The following is a 21,260-nucleotide window of genomic DNA, read 5'->3' as shown; positions in this document are numbered from 1 at the left end:
ATTCCCACTCGAAGACTTAATGCAATCTAACGTGCTGTATTAGAAGACATGGGTTAATTAACATCAGCATGGGCTCTTTTAAGAAAAACAATGGATATTAATGCAACAGCACCATAGATGTGCATGTGGATTTTCAAAATTATTTGGTGGTTCATTGATAAAATTAACGTGCATCTTATTAAAATTTTTGTCCTCCTCCTGAAGACTTATTGGCCAAAAATATGCAGATTTTCTCCAATTTGAGATAAAGCTAGCAGCTGCTCATGGGCAAAATGCTATGTGGTTCAATTTGAATTCAAATTAAAACTGAATTGAAACTTGGAAACCTACCATGTAGATAACAAATTCCATGACTTTTACGTAAGGACATTTTTGCAGTTTTGAAATTCTGTGCAAATAATTGTGTTACTGTGTCGGGCCATAAATGGAGCAGGTTTTGAATGCACAGTCCTTTACCTAGGGTTAGGCAATCAAGAACCAGAGGACATAGGTTTAAAGTGAGAGAGGGAAGATTTACTGGGAACCTGAGCGGCACTTTTTTCACTCGGAGGATTGTGGGTATATGAGATGAGCTGCCAGAGAATGTGGTTGAGGCAGGTACAATAACATTTAAAAGACACTTGGACAGGTACATGGATAGGAAAGGTTTAGAGGGACATGGACCTAATGCAGGCAACTGGGATTAGATGATATGTGGCATCTTGGTCGGTATGGATGAGTCGGGCCGAAGAGCTCGTTTTCCATGTGGTATGAATATGACTATTTCTCAGAACGCATACCTGGCCAATGTGGGATTCAGTGAAGATTTGGTGTCAGTAAGGGGGCTATGATTTGTCTATCATCATCTATATATATATATAATATATATATATAATATATATATATATATATATATATGATCTATATATATATATATATATATATATATATAAAATTCCCCAACGCAATATTCCACCACTCACCTTTTCCCCCAACGCAACCCGGTCCCCAAAGCAATGTTCCACAACTCTGGGGAGGGGTGTGGGGGAGGGATGGAGGGGGTGTGTGAGTGGCCGAGGGAGGGGCTGGGGGAGGGAGAACCTTCAAAAACCTTCATAACCTTTGTACTATTTCACCGATCGGAACAAAACTTGCACAGAGGACAATGGTGAGTAAGGTGGCAAAAAATCATAGCGCTATGGGGGTCGTTTTTTGCGCAAATTTAATTACAACGCAGACAGGAAGTGATCAAGATAAGAGTTTTAGTAATATACTAGACTAAGTGGGACCCGTTGGGTCCCAGCATCACACGGGAGGGCTGGTCCCCCAACGCAATATTCCACCTCTCCACCAATTCCAATATTGCTGGCCAATGGGGGGGGGGGGGTTTCTGGAGCGCTAGTATGTGTGTTGTGAGTCAAAGGGACTGGCTTCCAGAGGGCTAGTATGGACATTGTGGGCTGAATGGATTCTTGGGCCGGCAGCTCAGTCACTCTGGGCCGGCAGCTCAGTCACTCAGGCTGTTGTGCACTGAAGGAACAGGTTTCCAGAGGGCTAGTATGGACATTGTGGACTGAATGGATTTTTGGACTTGCAGTTCACTAAGTCATGGGTGGTGGGCTGGCACTTCAGTCACTTACAACTGGTGGGCTGGCATTTCACTTACTCATGGCTGGTGGGCTGGCAGCCCAGTCACTCACAGCTGGTGATGGCAGTTCACTAAGTCACCCCTCTTCCCTTCTCCCCCCCCCCCACGCATTCAGTCCATCTCCCCTCAATCTCCCCCCATGTACTCTTAGTGGCTCTCTACACACACACACACACACACACACACACGCATTCACACACACAGACACACACACACACTAGATACTCCGACACTCACGCAGACACACACTCAGACACTCATACACAGAGACACAGTCAAACACTCACACACATATACACACACACACACACTCATACACAGACACTCACACACTCATCCACAGACACTCGTACATACGCACGCACAGACAGACGACACACACGCACACACTTTAGAACCAATAGAAATGCTATCTGCAAGCATTTTAGAACAAATAAACATTTTTTTGCAAGCTTTAGAACCAATAGACATTATTTTGCAGGCTTTAGAACCAATAGTCTTTTTTTTTGCAAGCTTTAGAACCAATAATAGACATTTTTTGCAAGCTTTAGAACCAATAGACATTTTTTTTGCAAGCTTTAGAACCAATAGACATTTTTCTGCATGCTTTAGAACCAATAGACATTTTTGAAAGCATGCAATGGAAGACATTTTTAGAACCAAAAAAAGTTCATCCCACATTCTGCAAGCATTGTATAACCAAAAGAGACAGCGAAGGATGATGCGTTTGCAAACATTGTGGGAGTACCAAGAAAGACACATTCTGCAAGCAGATTTGAAAGAAAACTGGCTGGGAACATAAAAACTGAGCAACACTATTTTGCAAGCATTTTAGAACCAATAGAAACAGATGAGTTTGATCATTTTTGCAAACTTTGGTTTAATTTTAAGGAGAACCAATAGGGGACACTTTTGCAAGCAGTTTTAAATTGAAACTACTAAGGGCACTCAGTATTTGAGTCCAGACATGTGTTAGTTCATCTTTCAAGCTCAGAGAAACGTGTAACCCTCTGCCTTCCTCCATCTTGAAGAGACTGTGATTCAAAAATAAGGTTAGACAAACACATGGATTTACGAAAGGGGTCTTTTATAGTCCTCCCTCTAGCCACCTATTGCTTTCAGAAGGCTTTCGACACCACATAAGAGATTAGTATGCAAACATTTTGCAAGCAGTATTGATTTAGAACTGGCAAACAGGAAGCAGTAGGAGTAAACGGGTCCTTTTCACAATGGCAGGCAGTGCTAGTTACCGCAAGCCTCAACCCCAGCTATTTACAATAGACATTTTCTTTTGAAAGCAAGCTTTGCGGAGACACTAAGCTGGGGGGCAGTGTTAGCTGTAGACTAGGAGACTGCAAGGTTTTTTAGGCAAGCTTTGGCAGATGCAGTATAATGTGGATAAATGTGAGTTACATTTTTTGCGGGAAAAGCTTTTAGAACCAATATACATTTTTGTCATGGTACAAGTCATTGAAGGTAAGCAGCAGGTGCAGCATGCAGTAAAGAAAGCGAATGGTATGTTAGATTTCATTGCAAAAGGGTTTGAGTATAGGAGCAGGGAGGTTCTACTGCAGTTGTACAGGGTCTTGGTGAGACCACACCTGGAGTATTGCGTACAGTTTTGGTCTCCAAATCTGGAAGGACATTATTTGTAGAAGGTTCACCAAACTGATTCCTGGGATGTCAGGACTGTCTTTGCAGACTTGGTTTTAGCTCTAAAATTTAGGAGAATGAGACACTTTTTGCAAGCTTAATTTTAGAACCAATAGGAAAATTGTTCCCATGTTTTTTTGGATTTTAGAACCTTTAAAACCGAGATGAGACAACTTTTCTGCAAGCATTATAGACTGTCTCAAAAGAGACATTTTTTAAGAGGGAGCAGAACATTTTAGGAACCGATAGACATCCATGATCATATTTTGCAGGCTCGAACGAATGGCCTACTTTAGAACCTAATAGACATTTTTTTGCAAGCTTTAGAACCAATATACATTTTTTGCAAGCTTTAGAACCAATAGACACTTTTTGCAAGCTTTAGAACCAATAGACACTTTTTGCAAGCTTTAGAACCAATAGAGACATTTTTTGCAAGCTTTAGAACCAATAGACATGTTTTTGCAAGCTTTAGAACCAATAGAATACTTTTTGCAAGCTTTAGAACCAATAGACATTTTTTTGCAAGCTTTGGAACCAATAGACACCTTTTTTGCAAGCATTTTAGAACCAATATACATATTTTGCAAGCTTTAGAACCAATAGACCATTTTTTGCAAGCTTTAGAAACAATAGAGTTTTTTCTACATGCTTGAAACCATAAATTTTTGCAAGCATTTTAAAACAATAGACTTTTTTGCAAAATTTAGAACCCAATGTCTACATGGTGAAACCACATGTATAAAAATTACCCTTTATTAAAATCTGCCAATGTGCACTTTAACCACATGCGATTTTTTTTCTAAAATTGTGGAGTACAGAGGCAAATAAATAAATGATGGGTCTTTGTCCCAAACATTATGGAGGGCACTGTATATATAATATGTGTGTATGTGTAAAATCCATATATATATATATAAAATATATATTAAAAATTATATTATAAAAAGCATATATATATTGTAAATTATATATTTTTATATACAAATATATATATATATATATATATATATATATATATACAAATATATATATATATATATATATATACAAATATATATATATATATATATATATATATATACAAATATATATATATAATATATATATATACACACAAATATATATATATATATATATAAATATTCAAATATTCAAATTTTGAAAAATGGAATTGTTAATGCAGTAGCAAGCCAGAAATCGCTGAAAAAGCCCAAATCCAAATCAAGGAAGAGTTAAGCAGCCTGTTATCAGCAAGCACAGAAAAACTGCTCAGCCGCACCAGGCCTAAATGCTGTGTGATAGATGATGAACTGTGAAAGCCTCTTGCATTCATTTTACGTAAATAGGCCTGAGGGAGAGAAATTGCAGTAGTCAGGAAACAGATGGCGAATGCTTCTGTGATGATCAAAAAAATCTTAAGAATTCTACAACTCCTCATATGCAAGTCGGGGTGACTCTTACCTGCCCAAAATGACAGATGAAGCCACTCCATTGTCGCAAGCTGTTATGACAAAATACAATAAAACTGGACTGGTTGCATGAGGTTGACCTGGACATTGGTTTTGGACACAGTGGTAGATCCTGCAAAGTTCTTCTCCCGATGTTGCAATAGCTGTGCTACGGATGATCCAGTGATGTTGTTAATCCTCACAGAACCGTCTTTCATCCAATGTCCCAGGTTCCTCCTTTCTACCAGCTGGTCAGACTTGCCAGAGAGGGACCCAGAGTGGGGTGGCCACCGACAACAAAGGGGTCACTGCGTGGGAGGGATGAAGAAGGGCTGAGTACTTTTTAGTAATTTTGTTGGCGCCTTTGTGGCGACTCTTTCGTGTACTTTGTATGCAAAACCAAATAATTTCACTATACCTAGCTGGGTACAAGTGATTATAAAGTATCATCATCATCAGAGTTAGCAACATGATGATTATACTGGCAGATGATTGTAGCGTCGAGAAACTGGTTTAAATCGAAGGTAGACACAAAATGCTGGAGTAACTGAGTGGGACAGGCAGCATCTGGAGAGAAGGAATGGGCGGCGTTTCGGGTTGAGACCCTTCTTCAGACTGATCTGCTTCTATCACTTATGATCTCATGAAAATCGTCATCATCATAGTTGAAAACATCACCGGGCACGGTGCCTTACGATGCTTTGTACGATAGTGATCGCAACTGCTACTGAAGTGTGGATGGCCGTTGGCTTGCTCAGAGCTCATCCACCCTTTGACAGGTCTTGTTTTTGGTCCTGCTGGGAGTCCACAGCCCCCTCCACACCTGGCAAACCAGGTGGAGGAGACGGTTTAGTCGCCGACTATCCGACCATGGAGCAGGTAGCACGGGATTACATGGTACCTGTGGTGGGGGGGGAATAAGTTGAATATGGGATTGCTCTAAGTGCTGACATAGACTCGACATTAGACTTGATGGATCAAATGGTCTTGAGGTAAAAGACCAACTAGGGTGGAGAAAGCAGGAGGGGCTTCTGTTTCTTAGTTTCTCATTTTGACCACGATGGTGTTGGCAAGAGTGATCAGTGTAAGTTGTCATACAGAGGTATGATTCTCACACTGAGCACATCTTCCATGATGTACTGCTGCATTATCATTGTGCCAAGTGAGATAGATTCAGAACAGATCCAGCAATTCCAAACTAGCAATCCAGAATTGATGAATTGATTGATATTTTATCATCACATGTGACATGTCGCGGTAAAATCATTTGTTTTGCATACGATCCTCAAGGTGTGCAAAGAGTCACCACGTATTGGGCGTCAACAAAGTTACAAAGTATTCATTAAACTCCCCAATGGTCCCTCTTTATTGTCTGGGCCCCCTCTATAATCCATCAGCAGCAACACCGTATTTTTCACCCCACAATGTCAGTTTATAGCTTGCAGGTTCCTAATTCCATCATTACCATCAGACTAGGGGACTAATACTTGGTGGTCTCTCGGATCTGATATATTTCATGGGCTGCAGCCAATCCACTTTGTTAGCAATATTTCCCCCGGGAATTAGCGGCCAGCCCAGCGACGGGATGGTTCAGTGTCTGCAGGAAGCACCAACCTCACCTGTAACTCACCTGGAGGAGGGAGTGTCAGCAACTCACCGCGGTTGAGGCGGGCTGGCGGGCCGGTGAACGTGAAGGGGGGTGGGTGGAGGGAGAGAGAGTGGAAGCTTCCCACACTCACACACGGAGCTGGTGGAAGCGAGCAACGGGGTGAGGGGCCCGGAGTCTGAGGGCACGAGGTCAAGGGGACGGACTAATGGAGAACGCTGCTGAACAACCCAACCTTCCTGCTCCCATTTTCAGAGGAATCAGGAACGAAAAAAACACTGAGCTGCCATGCCAAACACAGGCTAACTCCAGATAGATTCCAGGGTCTGCTCTGGTTTCACATCTGGAAGGATGTCAAGAGTTTGTAGGGAAGCCAGAATGGGTGAGCATGAATGAAAGGTCTCAGTATTGTGTAGACTCTCGGGCTATTTACGTTGCAGGTGAGGGGACTAGGAGACTGAGAGCATGTTCACAATCCTGTGGTGGGACAAACAAGGAGAAGTTGTTCCAAGAGATGTACAACATGGACTGCGGGTGATCACACCAGTGGCAACGGCAGAGAGTGGAGAGACAACACTTCAGGAGACCTTTCACAAAGAGGGCTGGGCCTAGCACTGAAGGGGAAAACCATGTAAAAGTCTGGGAGGAAGGGCAAGGCAATAGGGGAGATAGACACAAAATGCTGGAGTAAGTCAGTGAGGCAGCATCTCTGGAGAAAATGAATGGGTGACGTATCGTTTCGGGTCAAAAATAATAATCACCTGCTCCTACCTCTCATGTCGGCCCTACATTATCGTAAAAATCCTTCAAACAAAAAACATTTCAATCATACTTTTACAATGCTCTAAAACATGATTTTAATACATCAAATTTTAAAACGTCCCTACCGTGTCCCCCTGCCACCGCTCAGTCGCTTTACACGCTCTCCGGGAACCCCCGAGGACGGTGATCAGTGATCACTCTGCCCCACCACTTTCAAACAAGCTCCGCAGCCCCTGTATTTAGCATGTTGTAAAACCCCTGTAGTCTTCAGTGCCTCGGTAATTGTATCCTGTGATTATTTACATCATGATGTGAAGATTAAATCTGCTGATGTTGGAATCTGCTGATGTTGGAATCTTCAGCGGAATACAAAATACTGGAATAACTCATCGGGCCAGGCAGCATCTCTTGAGAAAATGGATAGGGACGTTTCAGGTTGGGACCCTTCCTCAGAGTCTGAGGGAGCTTTCCAAAGCAAAATTGCCCCTATTCACTCCCTCCACAGTCGCCACCTGACTTGCTGAGCTACTCCAGTACATTATGTTTGATTAATCTAGACTTGGTTGTTTGATTTAATTGAGTAAAGATGACAATGCTAGTTTTCTGGGTTTGGGAGACCAAAAAAGTCAAATGTCATAGATGGATGACATACGGTAGAAATGGCTGGGTCTGATACATTCAGAGAAAGCCCGTTACCTAAAGTTGTAGTCCAGAGCGTTGCAACATGACCTGATGAAAGATGAGGTGCTGTTCCTTGAACGTTTGTTGTGCCTCATTATAGCACTGTTGGAGGCCACAGGCACATGATCAAAGTGAGAAAAGGTTGGAATGATGCGGTCTCCCAGGTCTTGCACACCGCTCTCTCCCATCTGGACAGCCAGAAGGGGGGCTACGTGAGGATGCTGTTCATAGACTACAGTTCAGCCTTCAACACGATAGTCCCCACCAGACTGGCCGAGAAGCTAATGGAATTGGGGCTCAACACCTCCCTGTGTGCCTGGGTCCTGGACTTTTTCACCGCCAGGCCCCAGGTAGTCAAGATGGGAGGGAATACATCGAAATCCCTCACCCTGAGCACAGGATCGCCCTAGGGTTGCGTCCTCAGCCCCCTATTCTACTCCCTGTACACACATGACTGTGTGGCTAGGTTCAGCTCCAACTCAGTAATTAAGTTTGCTGATGACACTGTGGTGGTGGGCCTGATCTTAGACAACGACGAGAAGGCCTACCGGGAGGAGGTGGCTGATCTAGCACTCTGGTGCCAGGAGAACAGCCTCCTCTTGAACATCAAAAAAACGAAGGAGCTGATCATGGACTTTAGGAGGGCACATCATCCAAGGACGTACACTCCATTGAGGATAAATGGGGATCCTGTGGATAGGGTGAACTGTTTTAAATTTCTGGGAGTCCACATCTCCGAGGATATGACATGGCATATCAGCACTCGTGAGTAAGGCAAGGCAGCTCTACTGAACTCTACTGAACATTTTTCATTCCATTATTTATTATGTAAAATAATATGTGTGTTATGATTGCGTTTATAGTTTGTTTGGTTGTTTGTCTTTTGCACAAAAGTCCGCGAGCATTGCCACTTTCATTTCACTGCACATCTCGTATGTGTATGTGACAAATAAACTTGACTTGACTTGATAATTAGGTCAGGAACATCTCTTGGACTGAACATAGATGCCACACAAAGTATTCACCCATTCTTGTATTTGGTTTATTCAAGGTAATGAAGAACATATTATGAACACTGAATGCAGTGCACCAGACTAAAAGAACTAAAGTGAAACAATGCTTTTACCGAGTGCGACTGTTTGGGCTCCTGGATGATTGGAAGGCTGAAGTGAAGCAGGTTTTGCATCTGCTGCAGTTGCACAGGAAAGCTGTGAGAAGGCGAGGAGTTAGTGGTGATAAATATGTCACTGGGGGGGGGGGGGGGAAATCATCCTTTCAACATACTGAGAGGGGAAGGGGAGGGAAATATGTGTCTGGTGGTGGAATCTTGTTAAAGCTGGCAGAAATTTAAAAAGATGATTCATTAAAAATGGGAAGCCACAGTTTGGAAAGAAAGAAGACAGCACTGAGGAGCCTGTTTGGAACAAATTCTGCAGAGACGGAGAAACTAGGAGAATGGAGGCAAAGTGGGAGGAAATATGGTCATGGTAGAATCAGGTGACAGATTTTGTGGCTAGCCATCTGACAGGAAGGCAGGAAGATCTAGAAATAGGAGGGAAGGGTCAGAGATTGTCCAGGAGAATGGAATTAAGGGGAGAGTATTAGGGGAGAATATAATTAAGTTCAGAAAATGATTATTGGTATATTTTTCTATTCCAATGCACAAAGCAGCACTAATGCATTCATCTATGAAGCTGAAAAAGACTTGAAGGAGAGAGCTCAGGCCCAGATGAAACACATAAATCCCACAAAAAGACAGGTGCGGCTTGGTGCCATATGAGTTCCCCTAGTTACACCTTTGATTTGGACAAAATCAGTGGAGGTGAAGGAGAATTTGTTGAATGCGAGAATTAATTCAATCAATGAGGATGGAGAAGAACTAGTTGGGCCATTTTTCAAGGGAGAAACCAAAGGGCAGCAGTCTATTGTGATTGTGGATGGAGGTAGAGAGGGATTACCTATAAATGGAATAGATGATCTGCTTGGAACCAGGCAAATGAAAACCGTCAAAGTGGTGGAAGGCACCCGGGGCATCATGAATGTTAGTAAAAAAGGACTGGAGCTGGGGAGAAATGATGGAGTCAAGGCAAGAAGAAATGAGTTCCATTGGGCTAAAGGAGAGCGAACATTGGTCCTGCCTGGACACTGGTGCTTGTGGAGGAGGGGTAAACATGAAGTTTGTCAGCTGGAAGAGTAAGAGTTGGAAGCTATTGTGGGAAGATTCCCATAAGAAATGAGGTCCATGACAGTTAAGCAAACGATGGCTTTTTGGTCAGTGGAGGAATATAAGGGTGTGTCTGAGAGCTCGCCCAGAAACACTTCAATTATCCATTCCACTCTCTCCCTGACTGCTTTTTCTGTGGCATCTTGCACTTTTATAACAAGGACCAACAAGAGCTTGAGGAACATCTTCCATCTGGGCCTGATGCAGCCTTTGAACTCAATATTAAATTCTACAACATAAGATAACTCACTCTCTCTCTTCATCAGAACTGGCCACTTCTGCTCCGTCATCCATTTGTGACATTGGCTCAGATTTTTGTTCTCCGTTTGCATAGTCTGATCTGCTGGGTGTGTATCCGTTATCCTGTATTTTGCAACACCTTTGTGTTATCATTCTCAAAATATCTCCATTAAAGCATTGATGGGGAAGACCTCTACAACCTTGGCATGACCTAGTCAGAAATACTATTTTTGTTTTATCCATACATCATACCCATTTCTTTATAACTTAAAACTAGTTTGTTTTTCTCTCCAAGTTCTGATGGAAGGTCTTTGATCTGAAACATTGTCTCTTTCCACAGATGCTGCTTGACCTGTTGAATTTATCCAGCATTTTCTATTTTAATTCCATAGGTATCATTCTGGAGAAGGAAAGAGAAAAGGCATGCTTCCTATCTCTGAAGCTGCTATGTACAACATTTTGGCATCATTCATTTGAATCGATACAACTGGGAAGGAATTCTATTTAGCTTTTCTCCTTTTCCCTGCCCCTTCTTCTAAACAGCAACTATCTTATCTAATAATCTTTGTTTCGTAAATGTCATGTGGATATTGAAAATGAATATTATGTTATTTCCCAATCACTTCCTTTGCTTCACTGTAAAGATTCAATTCAAGTTATTATAACTTCACAATATATTTGTGTGTGCATCATTTTACAGTCCTTTATGTTAGATATCATTTTCTCCATGTTTTGCTCAGTTACATAATTTATTGAAATTGTATGTATATTTTCATTTGTTCATTGTATTTTTCCTTGTGTTTTGACGCATGAGTTTGACTTTAATATCCAGGACTGTTGCTAAAAGTTTGGGACTGAAATGCTGACTTCTGCATAATTCCTTTCATCACCAACCATGCCCCACCTGCCACCCTCAACTAATCTCTTTACTCCACTGACTGTTTCTGATTCTTCTGAACTAAATCATTGGGTTAAAATTCTAATCGGGTGGATATTAAATTAAACTTTTGTAAAACCATAATGGAAGGTTTAACTGAAAGATAATAACTTTACAAAGTTGGTATTTTTCAGGAAGCATCTTTGCCTCCAGTTCTGTGGAGATCTGTGTAGTTCTGCACAGTACCAAATACAAATCCCTAAAAATGTTCTTTTCCCTTCATCCATCTGACCCCAACAATTGTATTGTGCAATTAACAATGTTATTTTGTCACGATTGTTGAATTATAGTGTCTGAAAAAATGGATAGATGTGCAAATTTAATTAATGTTGCATTTAGCCATGATTGTCAGCTAAATCAGCCATTCATTATAGAGAAGATTGGCCTGTCTTTCAAATGAGCAGTTAGACATTTAAATATTGTTATGGTTTTATGATATCGCTATGCCTATGTAAACATTTGCTGCACATAAAGGATATATTTAGATTTGTTTTTGTCATGAGTTTAATTGATTCAAAGTATGTGTTATTTTATTCTTTGCACTTAGGAAGTATGCCAGTTCCTTGTTACAGGATGTAATGACACAGGAGTTGCCTTTCTTTACAGAGTGCAGCAGCAGCTCCCAGTCCAGTACTAGGAAACATTCCCCCAGGAGACGGAATGCCAGTAGGCCCGGTACCACCGGGATTCTTTCAGGTAATAAGAGACTTAAGCAGTAGGAGAAGATTAAAAAAAAATACTTGATGATTTCTAAATAAGAATAAGAGATATGCTGAATCCCTCTAAATTATCACTGCAGATTATAATTGACTTGAAGCAGATGGTGAACTCAGGAACTAGTAGGATTACATACATACATCTATGTGGATTTATAGGTTTAAATTAAAGCACAAACATCGAATTTATGAATATTGCTGATAATTACACAAATGTACTATTTTTCCTTTTAAAGGGGTAGATTGGACTAATATGAAGGACTAGAGTTGATGGACATTAATGGCATAGCTTCTGATGTGCTGTGATTTCTACTGCAGTAAATTAAAAAAAAACAAGCTTTGTAAAGGACCAAGCTTTTGCTAGTGAGCAGATTGGTTAGAGTGCAACTAGTTACTCTTGTCCATTTTAACTGAACTTGACCATGTATTGCCTGCACACTGGAAAGTGCCATTTTCCAGACAAAATGTGCGTTAAAACCCACATAAACACAATGGCCGACCAATTTTAATGGACCCATTATGTGGATATCATGAAAGGATACAAATGATGGTTGTCAGAGTCGTTGATCGGGGCAGATAGTGCCTCTAGAGTAGGTCTGACTTAAATGTCATGATTTGGCAAAGATTAGCACCTGGGATGGGGTGAACAAAGCCCTACTTTTTGGAAAAACAGTGCCAGCAGGGGCTTATTGAGGGCAGCAATCAGGGAGCTAGAAGAGAATTGGGATTTTTGCAGAAAAATGGTGCAGAGGTAAAAACTATTGAATGGTATAGCAGGTTTAAGGGGCAGTCTGGCCTTTTCCTGCATCTATTTCATTTGTTCTTTGATATGTGATGAAATTTCAGGGCACACAGGTGCTGGATGCTGGAATTTTGAGCAAAAAACAAATGCTGACGGAACGGAGTGGGTCAGGCAACATCTGTGGTGGGGAATATACAGATGACGCTTTGGATTGAGACCCTTTGAGACCAAATTTCTAGGCGCAGGATATTTAGGGCTTGTTTTTTAAAGCTTTGTTCTTAAAAACAAATCTAGGTATCCTCTGTAATTTCAGGGAGAACCATGCAGGTCAGAACATTTCCAGTTTCCTTTACTGCTGACCTTTCTGACTTATTCAGGCTCTAACACTACTGCTATTGGAAGTGCTATTGGATTAATAAGAAAACTCAACCATGCTTTCTAAGCCTTATCAGTACATAATAATAATTCAATGAAAGTAGGATATTTTACAGATGCTTTCCAACCTTACTTCCCACCCAAGTTTATAAAAGCCTTTAAGGGCAATCAGTTAAAGTGAGTGGATTAAAAGGATGATCGAATTGTTATAGTACAGAAGGAAACTATTGAATGTCCTAGCTATTTGTTGACTAATGCTACCAGTCACATCCCTTTACTATTTTCCGTTAGCCTGTAAATGACTTTTTTCAATTCCCTATTTAATTCATATCTGAAATTGTAATTGACTGTATCCACTGCTCGGATGCATAGTAATTTGCAGTTCATATCCAATCTGCTGAACAAAACAGCTTTTCCTCCCATCACTATGGATCTTTGGACTATACCTTTCAAACATTAGTTCTGTGGTTCTTGATTCACCCGCTCCTGTACAGTTCTTAATGTACTTTATCTAATCCTACATTCATAATCTACACTTCCTTGTTAAACCATCTCTCAACTATCTTTCTTCCCATTTGAATATGCCCTACTTTTCCTGTGTAACCTTCCAGTTTGAGGTCCCTTGTCCTGGGAACTTTTTTTTCTACCTCCTCCGTAAGATTTTGAATCCAGTTGTGATCTAACTAGTGTTTTATCACATTAATCACAACCTCCCTATTGTACACAAAGGCCAGGATCGTTATGCCCTACTGACCAGTCCTTCTCTATGTCCTGTTATTTCCAGAGATTAATGCATTCATGCACTCTGATCTCCCTGTTCTTGCATACCCAATACACGTAATCTATATTGTTCTTGCTGCTAAATATATTGTCTCACTCTTCCTTACATTAAGGTTCATATTCAGATTAGTTTATTTTCGTATACACCAGTGTGCAATTAATTCCTTGTTCACATGATGCTCACAGGGTAAACCGTATACATGCAGTAATAATACTTTGTGCACTTGAGTACCTTTAACTATGCCTTGCCTACTCATAGTTCATTGCTGCCCTTCTCACTATTTACCATGCCTACCAAAGCTGGCATCGTTTGCAATCTTGAAATTTTACCCAGCCCGTAAATCCACAAGCCACTAATATTTAATAGTGAAGAGAACTGTCATGCTACTGAAGGAAATTTATGGGCCAAAATATTGGAGTAAGTGTGCAGTGAAATTACAGAGGTGTAAGTGTAAAAGGTGTAGAGTGAGGAATTTCAATCACTACTATAACTTTACAAGTCAAAGTACTCGACAGATTTCTGAAATATGGTCAGGAATGATCAGTATGTTTTCAACCTAAGCAGGTAGTAGGCACTGTAGACTTTGGGAACAGGGAGTGAATGGGCCAACTAAGCTACTTGTCTATGAGGGAGCACTTCAAGAACTGCAATGATTGTATCATAAAGTCTAAATTATCATTGGGGAAAAACAAGGAGCAATCCGGAAAATAAATTGGTGTCGGCATACAAAATAGAATGGAATGGTATCAGGCCAAGTTTAATTGGTGTCCATAAATGGCAGCCTACTTTTTGAACCTCCCCCCTGGGTCCTGGGAGTTTGATTTTAAGAACTTAGCTTTGTTGTGTATGCTATTCTGAATCCTCTCCATGGTGATTGTTAGCTTAGCAGTATACAATGCAAGACTCACCTTAATGATTACAGAAATGTCTCCCCCCCCCCCCCCCCCCCCCCCCCCCCCCCCCGAATGCAGCCTCCTCAATGCAGCTGCATTTCTATCATATATTCTTACCCCATGTGCTTATCTTTGTTCCTTGATGACAAATGATGGATTTCAGTTTCCCTTCATGTTGCCACTCCTACCAGTCTCCAACGCTGAGTACCAGATCCAGTTGAGCACCATTTTGGCTTTTTCTCACCTTGTTCACATTTCATTTGAGTTTGATTTGTGCATTCTGTTAAATGTTGTTTATTAAAGAAAATTAAGGAACACTGTTAGGAAATTTATGAGAAATTCTTCACAAAATGTCCCACCGTGGCGTAAAATAATTTCAGGTAGAAGGATGGGATTAATTTTGAATCACCTTGATGTACTTGATGTTTTCCATTAAAATCCAAACATTCAATGCATCTATTTATAACAATGAAAGTTCAGCCTTGTTATAAGCAGTACTCTAAAGTACGTAAACTAGACAAGAGCCTTCAGTGTCTGAATTGATAAATGTTAAATCTGCTTGATGTCATTTTGATCAATATTATAGAGATGTCATTTGCCAATGCTAACGTGCTCTTTTTCTCCATTTTCTAATACTCTGGGTTTCATTGATTTTTACTTTTTGTTGTTAGGTGGGAATTTACTGAGCAGCTCTGAAAACAATCCATCACTTTTTTTTAAATTCAGTAAAAAGCACCTGCATCCATGCCAATCATTATGGTTCAAATGAATTGGGTTTTAATTTAAACCAAGTGCCAATTTGAAGCACTATGCTGGGCAGGGAATAGAAGCATATGGATCATATGCAGGCAGATGAGATATTGACATCATATTCGGCACAGACTTTGTGGGCCAAAGGGCCTGTTCCCGTGCTATACTGTTCTATGTTCAATGAAGTTTGATACATTGTAATTATTACCAATGAAAAAAGAAAGTAGGAAAATACAGTGCACCACCAATCCCATTCAAGCTTAATGAATTATTTAAAAACTGAATATTCAAAATTTGATAGAAAATGTGTTTATTTTTAAACCTTTATATAGGTTGCAGTTCAGGATGACCTGCACTGAATAAGGTTCCCCCCCAGGGTTTGTGCTAAGAGCTGCCTGAGTCAGCTTATGCACAAGAGGATTGTGACTTACCTACCTAAGCATGCACATACTCTTGAATTCCAAAGAAAATCAGCAGGGGGGTTCTCAGTACACGGAGCATGATGCAGAAGGTCTTGTTCCATAGATTCAGACATCTCCATGGGGAATAGCCAGTGGATTTTGCTGTGATATGAAGTTGTGTTAGATACATTTATACTTATTCAATTGCTTCCATTTTGTGGATTTGCATGATATGATAAATTATGCACCAATTGGACCTATAGCTATGATTTTATTTCGCAACATCCCCTTCATCAGAACCTTTTATCATTTTGAAATTCTCAAACAGCAAATGAACATATTATAAAGGGCAATATTAGGTTTTACCGCTTCATAGATAGTTTATACCTGAGAATTTGGACATTATTAAAATAGCTAGGCTACTGCCAAGGAACTGACCTCATTGATTCATAATTGTAAAAAAAAAAGAATCCTCTTATAAAATAGGTTAATATTCACTCCTTATCAATAATATTAAGAATGTTTTTCTTACTGAATGCAAACTAAGTTAGTGGAGCATTGTTGCCTCCTAGTGGAAAGTGATCTTACATTTAGTTTACATGCAGAAGAGGTTGTGAACGTGCTGTTTAGTTAAATGCATACATTTCTTCCAATCAGAAAATATTTCAGAATAATATATAGCCTTTCTTGTAGTTCAGGTAACCAAAAGCTGAGTACATTATGGTCAAGATTAAATGATACAACGTTAACAGCATTTAGTAACTCCCTGATTATGGTGGTGGGCTTAGAGTGTTGGAGAGAAGGCTGGATGCTTTGTTTCATATATTTGATTCACATCTAGTACATGGCAGGTATTTGTGCAATATTTCTGTTTTGTTTGGTGTTTATTTTTTTAATATTTGCTTATATAAGGAGGTGAGTATTTTAACTAGCTCACTTTTGTAAGGTTTCTTAAACAAGGCTCATTTTTTGATAGACAAGAGAACCTTCTATCACTCTCAGTTTTGCTCTGAAGCTAGCAATAACCCAGTGGATGAAAGTGGCCGTGGTAATGAATTGGGAGAGAATAACCTTTGACAATGGTTTATTTTCTCCCTGGTGATACAGGAGGGGTGTGGTATTTTCATTGTAGTTTACAATAGGCAATAAACTGATGTTTTTTTTTGATGCAGCGTATTGGAATATTCATATATTATTTGAGTATTAAACTGAAACCTAGCATGACTTATCTAATTTAATGACTATTTAATCAGCGTTTTGACCGATCCCTATTACAATCCCATGTGATTTTACGACACAGCAAAAGAGCTATCTGTTTTTAATTTTATTCGAGGGTATTGTGGTATCCTGAAAATGTATGCCACAGTAATGACTGAAAGAGAGCTGCTTGCAAGATCCAGTCCTTCTTACCACAAACATATTAATAAGCATGGGCGTTCAGGTGGGAAATGATTGACAGCATCATACACAAGCAAGTGGCCACCCTTTGATTTTCAGGTTCAAGTGTGAGTAAAAAATTGGTAACTGCCTGCAGAATACAGAGAAAATGGGCATTTTGTGAAAGGAATTGTACAGGATTGGTAGTTGTTCAAGGCAACATAAATTGTATGATTGCTAGCAATCAGGCACTAAGGAATGCTGTGTAAATCACAGTGCTGGAGTTACTCAGTAGGTCAGGCAGCATCTCTGGCGAGAATGGATAGTGACGTTTCGGGTCGGGACCCTCCCTGACCCACTGAGTTACTCCAGCACTGTTTTGCTCAAGAGTTTGGCATATGCAGTTGCTTGTGACTGCAGTAAGGAACAAATGTTCACATTTGATGACTGTTTAGCTGGCCAAATATATTCATTACGGATGCAGTTGATTACATTTCAAATGTATAAAACTTTGTGATCCCAGGCAATATAGCATTTAGTACAGATGATTTAAATAAGGGGAACTGTGTTTACAGAATTTTACCACTCACATAATTCTCCCATTAAGAAATATTTTCATTCCCATTATTTGTCTGAAGAAGGGTCTCGACCTGAAATGTCACCCATTCCTTCTCTCCAGAGATACTGCCTGTCCCGTTGAGTTACTCCAGCTTTTGTGTCTATCTTCGCTTTAAACCAGCATCTGCAGTTCCTCCTTAAACAACTATCCACCATGCCTGGCCTGAGGGAAAGGGATGATAGCGTTTCTGTATCACACTGAATTTCCCACATAGAATATGGGGATCATATTCGATCAAAATGATTTTTTGTTGAATAATCTGACATAGTTATGATTTCTAATGTAGTAGGTTCCAATTCTCACATCACAAAGATAAGTTACTTAGTTCAGCAGTTTTAATAAAACACAGGATAAATATTATGGGATAATTTAATTAAATTGAAAATATTTTTAGAGCAGCATATTTTCAAAATCAGGTGATTATTTGTTCAACAGCAGTTTTCTAAACTGAGAGATGTATTGTCAAGTAATTTAGGGGGCTTTAAAAGATTTGTCACTTCCATCAAACTGATGCAGAATATTAATGGGTGGCGTGCTTCAAAGCGGATTAGTTCTTCCAATAACATTGAATTCTTCAAGTAACAATTGGAAAAGGTATTTTTGGTGGAAATTGGCAAAAAACATGAAATAAATTGAGAACTACATCATTCGGACCATTTAGGCATGAATGTTGTGGCTGACGCATGAACATTTTATAATGTCACTTGTAAACTATTCTTAATACCATTTTGACCATTATTTTCTTTCCCAAATAATATTTTTTCACATTGAAGCTTATTTTAATGTTATTAATGGGCTATTATGTTTTCTAAAATAACAAACATCTGGAAACAAATTCTGCTTTGTTATAATAATGTTAAAAATATAATTAAAAAATAATGTTAAAAAGATTGATATTCATCATATCCAATTGATAGGCAAACATATTATTTCCACAACACTTGCATGTTTAATCTGAAGTTTTTAGGATTATGATGTATGAGCTGAGCTCAATGAAATATTTCTGCCAGTTTTAGAACAGTGGGTACACTTAATTTCAGAATAATAGATTGTTTATTTTAATGTCACTTAACTGTCCCGAATTAAAACATATTAACAGGGTATGACTAACGGTCAGGTTGAGAACCTTGGCATAAGTAGGCAGTAACTTTGTTAATAGTTGTGCTGCTGGCTAATTTATGTTTGCAATTGTCTCTAGGGACCACCAGGTTCACAGCCCTCTCCACATGCACAGCCTCCACCACATAATCCCAGCAATCCCATGATGGGACCTCACAGCCAGGTAGGAAGGCACAAGTAGTTATTCACAACAAACCAAGGCTGTGTAAGCACCAGCTCCTACGAAATATATTAATACTTGCTCTAATGACATTTTATCCATCAGTTCCAGTTTAGTTGTGATTTGGTTCTTTTGCATTTTGGTTTGCTTGCAAAATTGATGTTAGTATTATTTTGCATGGTTATCATTGCTTTGTGAAAAATACTTTTCCACTGGCCCGAATCTTTGCATTTTGTGCATAACATTGTATGTTTTCCAGATTAGTTCAGTCTTTTACTTGTACCCAGATTACCGCCTGTTAGCAAATTTAATCATGTGGAGCTGTTGTTTAAAGTATAACTATTCTCAAAATTAACCTCAAACATCAAGTAATGGTCTGAATATCAAAATAACCTGTCAAAAATTGTAATATCAGTGAATTATACTTTATAGTTAGAACAAAAAAGGTAAACACATGCAACATCATGGTATGCCACAGCAAATGACTCCGGATGTGATTGTAGGCACAAGGGTATTGATATCACAATTGATGAGAAGCTCCATTACATCTCCCATCTTGCCTTTCTGTAGGTCATGAAGATGAAACTTCTGCCATCTTTAAGTTTAAATTGCAGGCGAAGAGCCCCAAAATGTTAATAGTAAACCGGCTTTTTGCTAAAAAACACTGGCAACTGTAACATTTTGCTGCCTTCATTACTTTCCTCCTGATGGTTGTGAACGATTGCAGCAGGATCTGGATCGATTGGCCAGGTGGCCACGTTAATGGAATTTAATACAGAGAAGTGTGAGGTGTTGCATTTTGGGACGTTGAACAAGGGCAGGACCTACACAGTAAATGGCAGGCCTCTGGGTAGTGTTGTAGAGCAAAGGGATCTCGGAGTACAGGTGCATGGTTCCATGAAGTCCGAGTCGCAGGTAGATAAGGTGGTCAAAAAGGCTATTGGCACTTTGGCCTTCATCAGTCAGAGTATTGAGTATAGAGGTTGGGAGGTCATGTTGCAGTTGTATAAGACGTTGGTGAGACCGCATTTAGAATATTGTGTTCAGTTCTGGGCACCATGTTATCGGAAAGATATTGTCAAGCTTGAAAGGGTTCAGAAAAGATTTACGAGGATGTTGCCAGGACTAGAGGGTGTGAGCTAAAGGGAGAGGTTGAATAGGCTGGGTCTCTATTCTATGGAGCACAGGACGATGAGGGGAGGTATACAAAATCATGAGAGGAATAGATCGGGTAGATGCACCCAGTCTTTTACCCAGGGTAGGGAAATCGAGGACCAGAGGACATAGGTTCAAGGTGAAGGGGAAAAGATTTATTAGGAATCCGAGAGGTAATTTCTTCACACAGAGGGTGGTGATTGTATGGAGGAAGCTGCCAGAGGAGGTAGTTGAGGTTGGGACTATCCCATTGTTTAAGAAACAGTTGGACAGGCACATGGATAGGACAGGTTTGGAGGGTTATGGACCAGGCGCAGGCAAGTTGGGACTTGGGTAGCCGGGACAATGTTGGCCGGTGTGGGCGAGTTGGGCCGAAGGGCCTGTATTAATCTATCTATGACTAACTATACCCAGAACATTAATAATATTGTGGGAAGCATTCGCTAACTATCGGTTTAAACTTAATTCAATAGACTAGTTGATAGTAGACGGCGCGGCTCTGGCCAGCAGCGGCCTCTGCAGCCTGTCGGCGTTCTTATTATTTTTTGTCTGTGTTTTTATGTAGTTTTTTGTTATTTTATGTTGGGGTGTGTGTGTGGGGGGGGGGGGGGGGGGGGGTGGGAGGGGGGGGAAACTTTTTTGAATCTCTCCCTGCACTGGAGACCCGACCTTTTCTCGTCGGGTCTCAGGTGTCGTTGAGGCCGCAACGAGGAGCGGCCTCCAACAGGAAGAGACCGGGGACTCAGGTGCCGACTCACCGTTGCCGTCGCGGAGCTGGCCGAGTCCGGAGCGGGTGGAGCGGTGGAGGAGCGCTGCTGCCGCTGCTGCTGCTGCTGCGGCCCGACCGGAGAGTCGGAGGCTGCAACTGCGGGTCTGCGGACGACGGCACCGGGAGCCCGCGGATCCCTGGAGAGAGACCGCTTTTCGGGGCTCCTGCAACAGCGAATTCTCCCGCCCGAGTTGCGGGGTCGAAGAACTCCTGGAGCGGGGC

At 40.6% G+C, this 21,260-nt stretch overlaps 1 protein-coding gene across 6 annotated transcripts in view; it reads left to right on the top strand.

Annotated features, from left to right (window-relative positions):
• ssbp2b (single stranded DNA binding protein 2b) overlaps positions 1-21,260 on the top strand; it is a 321,784-nt gene that overhangs the window by 229,452 nt on the left and 71,072 nt on the right. For 3 of the 6 annotated variants that reach the window (XM_055633402.1, XM_055633398.1, XM_055633400.1), the window contains exons 5-6: positions 11,788-11,877; positions 19,034-19,117. The exons of 1 other annotated variant lie outside the window; for it this stretch is intronic. In XM_055633402.1, coding sequence (XP_055489377.1) covers positions 11,788-11,877; positions 19,034-19,117 — 174 coding nt within the window. The remainder of the gene's footprint in view (positions 1-11,787; positions 11,878-19,033; positions 19,118-21,260) is intronic. 2 more of the 6 variants (XM_055633401.1, XM_055633399.1) reach the window with 2 other exon arrangements.

This window comes from Leucoraja erinacea, chromosome 3 (genome assembly GCF_028641065.1).
Source record: "Leucoraja erinacea ecotype New England chromosome 3, Leri_hhj_1, whole genome shotgun sequence".
Classification (NCBI taxonomy): domain Eukaryota; kingdom Metazoa; phylum Chordata; class Chondrichthyes; order Rajiformes; family Rajidae; genus Leucoraja; species Leucoraja erinaceus.
This window is presented reverse-complemented; position numbering and strand designations above follow the sequence as displayed.